Consider the following 7,266-nt stretch of genomic DNA (forward strand, 5'->3'; position numbering starts at 1 on the left):
CCAGAGCCTTATGAAATGGGAGGTTTCAATTGCATAGAGATTTATTTCATACCCCTTTCATTTTTGAAATGTGGCTGTAAGTGATACTGTACAGTTACTAAGTTATTATTTTGAAGATGTGCATGTTTGCATGTTTTGGTCAAGTAAGACAACATGATGAGCCTTCACAGCCCCAGATATTTTCTCTCCATGATCTCTTCAGCCAGACTCTCTTCAATCGGTGGAAAAGACTAAAGCAGCCCAATATTCAGAGGGGCACAGAGAGAGAGAGAGAGAGAGAGAGAGAGAGAGAGAGAGGGGAAGTGAGAGAGAGAGATAGAGGAAGTGAGAGAGAGAGAGAGAGAGAGAGAGAGAGAGAGAGAGAGAGAGAGAGAGAGAGAGAGAGAAAGAGAGAGCTTCTTGTCAGAAACGCATCATTTCCAACATTTTCCCCCTTTCATTGAGTTTCAGTTTTGCATTTTTGACTGGAGATAGTGCTTATGTCATATGTGATGTCAGACAACTTTAGTGATCATTGATAGCAGTTTTAGGACATTAAGGCATGTTAAGCTGTTTCCTGATAATGGTCGTCAATGAACGCTTAACGTGAGATAACGACCATACTCCTGAGATTTCGATTTTGATTTTTTGACAGGAGGAGGCGTTTCTGACAAGAGATGTCCAAAAGAGAGTGATCAACTGAGAAATAAGAGGAGCCAGAAGGACAGTCATTAGCAGTCTATCTGCCCCCAAAACAGGAGTTGTCTTTATTTAGCTACATATCCATGGAAAAATTAAACTGCTATTAAACTGACATAAAATGAACTTTAATGTTCCTTAACAGCCATAAAGATTTATCTGTATCAGCTGCGTAACTGCTGGTGAATTCCTTGTTTTGTAAGGAGGCTACGAGGTACTGACTTCACATCTCACATTAACAAACACTCACTGTCTCTAAATATTTTGATTGACAGCTTCCCTCCTACAGCCTACTATTAAACGTCGTGTGGAGCCCGCCTGAAGTTCTATGTTTTTGTTTTTTTTAAACCACTCCTACATCGTGGTCGCGACCGGTTCGTTGCGTCATAAAGCGAACGCTGATCGGATGAGTTCTGAACTATTGGGTGAACGTCGATTGGATGAACCAAGCTTCAGAGAACAATACTCAGTGCATTTATAGTTTTAATTCATGGTAAATAGTTTGACACACCGGATCACAATATTTCTAGATTTCAGATTAATTGCGGAAACATGAACTCTGTTAAATACAGTTTGTTACTTCTGAACTTGAGCGTTTGTTCAGCGATAAATGGTAAGTTAACTGTAATTTCTTTTAGCATAAAACATTTTATTGTTGTGCATTCGGATGTGTTTAGTTAAATTGTTGTGCTACCTGCCAGTTCAGAAACGGTTCAGTTTCGCTTAGAATACGTTTTCAACCTATGAAGAACTTTTTTCTTTTCTTTGTTCAGAACGGGATCAGGATGAGCACATGACTGAAGTATGATTGTGGCTATTGCAAAGGAACTGAATTTTCCAGCCGCAGAAATCCTTCACTTTCATCTCGCTCTTTCTCTTTAATTCAGTCTTAAGCTATGGGCCTGATGGCATTCGTTGAATTGAAATATGTTGAGTTCTCTGCCAAAATATGACTCAGTTTAAGGAAAGGACATTTATTTTCTAGCCAAAACTTTAAATGACTATTATGTGTATTACATTACGATGTAATACTGAAGGCAGACTGTTTATATATTAACTATGATATTAGCATTACTAGGAATTATTGTTCATAATTTAAAGCTTGCAGTGGAACTGCAGAAACTTAGTAAAATCAGTTTAAAAATAAGCAGTCCTTGAGGATGATTAATGAAAGGTCTGTATTTAATAGACGATTTCCTATACAGGTTCTTCTCCAGTAATATGAGGGACTCTTCCTATTTGTCTTTGTTTCTGAGATTTGGCTCTTTTTTCATCCACAGCTTTAGCACAATTTGCTCTGTAACATTCTGGATCATTTGAATAATGCAATGCATTGTACTGAAATATGGTCCTAAGGAAATCCATGGAATATGACATTAAATTAAATTAAATTTTAAATCATAATCAAGTGGGAGAATTAAAAAAAAGAACTAATTTCAAATGTCTGTCATATTGGCAAATCATATCAGTTTGTCACACTCACAACAAACTGAATATGCACCATACATTTATTTCTAGCTGCGACAGGCTGTCACATTGTGATTTCTTGTCTAAGAGAGAGAGACTGTAAAAGACCTTTAGACTTATTGAAGACTTTAGTATAGCATGAAACGAGATGTGAAAGAGGATGGCTTAGGTCATGAGACCATGTTACACAGTAAGCATTTATAATAAGAGAAAATACAAATGTATTCAGACTGATGTCATAGTTCTTCTGATGCGAGGAATATGCAGACGCCCTCTATTGCTGAAGAAGACAAAATGATACGTTTAAAGAGACTGTCCTTTCTATTCTGAGCTGAATATGTCTGAAGACATTTTATATGAAATTGCGATCACATTTTATACACTTCAGAAGGGTTTTGTTTTTATGGTCATGCTGATGTAGCAGAAAAAATGTCTGTGTCATGTGATTATCACATTACTGAGGAAATTCCAAACTAGAAAAAGATTATGCATGTTTTAATATCTTTTTGTTCTCCTTGGCCTGTACGCATATCTTGAATTAATATATTTCTCATTCTTTTGAAGCACAGACATTTCCCAATAACTTCACAGACAATCTGTGGTCTAAAACTGGGTTTATTCATGTTTTGTCATAATTAAATATGATTGTGATGTTTAAAGTGTAGAGTGTCACACACCCTCAGACACTGTATGAAGCTGACCAACGGTGAAATCATCTACAGTCAGATTTACACTGATTTAACAGTCATTTGGATGCTGCATGAGAATTAGAAAGTTCTCCTCACTTTCATATAAAACAAACAAAGTCAGCTGCTTTAGGGAACTGATCTCTTTACCTAAAGATTTTTTTTTAAAGTTCCCAAAAAGTTGAGAGACAGAGATTAGTCATCATACATGTAATTTATTGTGTGAATATCTGCTTAATTATTTCATTCTCTTGTTAATTGTTTTTCATCTTATTGTTTTTCTCTGTGTGGAGGTGTTCCTTAAGATGATTGTCAGGATCAGTGAATTTCACCATGACAACTGAAGGTCTGTTGTATAGAAACACAGTATTAAGGAATTGTGAGATTCCTACACCGTTGGTAAAGAAACACTCATATAGACTTCTTCCATACAAACACTAGTCAACAGCGAAGGATGACTCATCTCACAATGTGACACAGTCTTCATCATTAGATAGTCCATTATCTGTGCTGTGAGCCTCATTCTTCTTATAAGCATGTACTGTGAGGTGAGCTTGGTGACTGGTGTTTCCGTGGAGAAAACAAAAAAACAGAAGTACATTTCAGGATACAATCAGTTTCAAAACGCTAGTGTCCTGCTCCACATTTTATTCTTAGTAGCTCTGCAGTGGTATATGACACAGCCATCTGTACTGTACTTCACATAAGACTCTAACAGGCAACTGTCATCCCAAAACTGTCATGAGCATTTTGTTTTAAATTTGCCATAAAACAATGCAACCAAAACTGAAAAACTGTTTGCTAAGAGGACAAATGCAAATATACTAAGATAAAGAAGAAGCCTGCTAAAAACTGTAATGGTTATTGTAGTTCATTGGGAGTTTTGGATATTTAAATGAAAGGCCTTGTAATTTCATGTAAAAGGTATCAATTGAAGAGTACGAGTCCACTCAATAGTTCTAAATGCTTCCATGTCTTCTATTTTGGTTCTGTTTGGACTCTCTCATCAGAACTGGAGTATCATATCACTTCTTGTCATTATAGCCCTTTGAACTGAATCCCTCTGTCTGATGGCTGTTGCTCCAATGGAGAAAAAATCCAGTAGTATGTGTCAGGAGGATGCAATTTGTTTCATGGATATGCTGTCCTGCTCTACATATTATTCTCAGTAGCTATGCAGTGGTATATGACACTGTTCTTTGTGCTGCACTTCACATAAGACTCACACAGGCAACTTACCAATATAAAGAGGAAATGTATTCCCAGTGTTCTACTGATATAAACTGTCATAAGCATTTTGTTTCAAATTTGCCACAGAAAAAACTGAAAAACTGTTTGCTAAGAAGATTGTGAGTGTGATAAGATAAAGGAGGCTGCTGAAATGTGTAATTGTTTTGTCAGTTAACTGTAGTTTACTGGGATATTTAGATATATAAATGAAAAGCCATGTAATGTCATTTAAAAGGTATCAGTTGAAGACAAATAGACTACCAAATAGCTCTAAACATTCCTGTGTGATCTCTTCTGGTTCCATTTGGACTCTCTCTTCAGAACAGCTCTTCTTTTCATTATAGTGCATTGAGCTGGATCCCTCTGTCTGAGTAGTTTGTCAGGCTAGACTTATTGACAGCCTGATAACTAACGTCACCAGTATTTAAGGACATGCTGTTTAACTTACATTTTTTCTCCACTTACAGATACCATCCCTCCTGCCTCAAGGATTGACTCTTTTTATAGAATTTGCACTGTCCTGTCCAAACCTGTGTCTTCACCTAGCATCTATGAGTTCAGCTATATTGGCATGCTTAACTGGAGAGAGATTTTTTATGCCAATAATGAGAATCAAAGCCTTGAGGCTAAGCAGGACTGGGTGAGACAAAAACTGTCTGCAGACGAGTGGAAACAAGAAAATGAAATACTACAGTATGAAATAGACTTTCTCCCTCATCTGTGTGAACTGATCAGTATTTTACTCAATACATCTAAAGACAACTGTGACATAGGCCTATACTCAGTGACTCAGAAATTGAGTACAGAGGAAATGTGGAAAAGACATTTGAAAGTTATAATGACGTTGATGGGACACAATGAATCTGGTGAGTCACTAGCCCACAAGTCACATAATCTTTAGAAAATGTGTGTGTAAAGTTTTATATGAGTTAAAAGTGTTTGTTGTTTTTCATGATCTTTCTGCTGATCTATCACAGACTCAGATGTTCATGTCCTCCAGAAGAGACGAGGCTGTGAGGTTGAGGTACTGCCCAGTGGTAATGGAACATTTCTCAGAGTTGTTGATGAGTACGGCTATGATGGAGAGAATTTCATTTCCTTTAATATTTCCACTATGGAGTGGGAAACCTCAGTCGACTGGGGTGAAGATCTTATAAAAATTTTGGATGATCTCCAAGGTTTGAGGCAGTACATAAAGGATATCCTTACGCGCTATTGTGTGGACAAGATTAATGAGTTTGGACTCTATCAGACTGAATACCTTAGGAATAAATGTAAGTTTTTATAGTAACGTAACAGTTTAAGTCCTTTTTTATTATCCTGCAAAAATCAAAAAACATTCTCAAATTTCCTGAATCTCTGCATATGCAGATTTTTATTTACAAATAAACGTCAAAATTGTAACTGGATTTTGAACTGACAAGATCATACTTCATCCATTCATTGCTACAGTGATGTGGTAGTAGAATCACAGACTTTTAAAGACTTAAACTCCATTTTAAAAACAATCATTTTAACTTTTTTAACATCAGTCTTTGTGTAGTGCTCGGTTCTGGCTGACGTTTGATTTACTATATGATCAATGATAAATTTAGACTATCAGGGGAAAATGAGATGATTTTTGGTCTTTTTAATTGCAGCTGTACCAGATGTGTTTGTGTTTGCAAAGAGATCTCCTACTCCAACCACAGTGGTCCTGACCTGTTGGGCCGCTGGTTTTTATCTCAGAGATGTGTCAGTGATTATCAGAAGGAATGGTTTTCCAGTGCCTGAGACAAATAGGATATCTTCAGAAGTCAGACCAAACGGTGATGGAACCTACCAGCTGTGGAAGAGTGTGGAGATCCCTGAGTCTGAGAAAGCAGATTATGACTGTTATGTGAACTACAGGATCCTGAAAGAACCAATAATTGCCCAATGGGGTAATTATAATCACAGTTTAATATTCAGTATGTGAATCTGTAACATGTGAATCATAACAAAAATATGAGATCTTGGAACATGATGCACAAGCTGTTCTGAATGAGTGTGGTGCATGTATTATGACTATACACTCAGATTCATTCAGTCATGTCATTACTTACTGTGTACATGTACTGAGCATCATATAATACAAACACATATAAGCAGACTGACTTCTATGAGTTTCTCTCTTTATTTTTAAGTTACGTGTCTACTGAAGGATTAAGCAGTGTAAAGGGTGATGCAGTGAGTTTTTTAGCAAGTGATAGTTACACAGGGATGATGCTTTTAGTATGACAGTTACCCTCACTGATGTCCAGTGTAAGGGGAGTCTGATCTCAACAACGATACACAGGCAGTCATGAAGAGTGTGCACTTTAGGATCTATCTCGGTGACTGATTGGCATATTGTTTCTGACTGAGGCAGAAGTTATATTTTACAATGCCATTTCCTGTCTCATTTCAGAAATACAGCAGGGCTCAAAATGATGAGGTCAAATGATGTATGATATTAGAGATGTCTGTAATTTGCTTTGTTCATGCGTATTTTATCTGTTTGTGTTTACAGATGGAAAGTGCATTGATTGTGAGGAGCCACCTCATCTTGATGTCATGAAAATTGTAATAGCAGCTTGTGCATGTGGTGTCATTGTACTTCTCATACTGATCATTGGCACTGTATTTCATTCTCGTAGAAGGTGCTCTGGTGAGTGCAAAGGTTACAGTATTTGGTACCATGTTCCATTTTACAGAACACCACTTTATGAACTGTGACAGACGTGTTGCACTCACTTGTTTTTCCTAAATAAGTAATGAATGCACTGAGTCTGATTGAATATGAGTATTTCCCTGTCACCGCAGGAGAAATGTAAGACTGAGAGAGATCCAGTGTTTAAAACAAAACCACGACTGGTGTCAGTCATGGAGGTTTGATCGCTGATCTGAAGTTCCTAGTCTTAGCTGAAGATATCAGTGCCTTGTAACATCAGCTTCCATAATTGATAAATACATTTCTTTTGCAATAGTAGGCTTTATCATGGATAGAAAATGGGGTCTCAAGTTATGTAGTAACGATTTAATTACAATGTCAGCCATGCACTAATTCTACATCAGTGATTTTAACAGACAGGCCGCAGTAGTGGTCAGATAAATGCTATTTTGTTTGACTCAATTCTTATATCAGTGTGACAGCACTGGCATTTTGTTGGATAAACTGCATGATTAGACCAGATAAATTTCAAAA

The 7,266-nt window shown here is 36.9% G+C and overlaps 1 protein-coding gene across 1 annotated transcript; it reads left to right on the forward strand.

The window, feature by feature from the left end:
* The first annotated feature begins 4,899 nt into the window (after positions 1-4,899).
* LOC115825430 (H-2 class I histocompatibility antigen, Q10 alpha chain-like) lies at positions 4,900-6,249 on the forward strand. The gene is made up of 4 exons (XM_030789264.1): positions 4,900-4,927; positions 5,039-5,335; positions 5,702-5,983; positions 6,227-6,249. The coding sequence occupies exons 1-4, from the start codon at positions 4,900-4,902 to the stop codon at positions 6,247-6,249; spliced, it is 630 nt and encodes a 209-aa protein (XP_030645124.1).
* Positions 6,250-7,266: the final 1,017 nt, after the last annotated feature.

The sequence above is a fragment of the Chanos chanos genome, chromosome 12 (genome assembly GCF_902362185.1).
Source record: "Chanos chanos chromosome 12, fChaCha1.1, whole genome shotgun sequence".
Classification (NCBI taxonomy): Eukaryota; Metazoa; Chordata; class Actinopteri; order Gonorynchiformes; family Chanidae; genus Chanos; species Chanos chanos.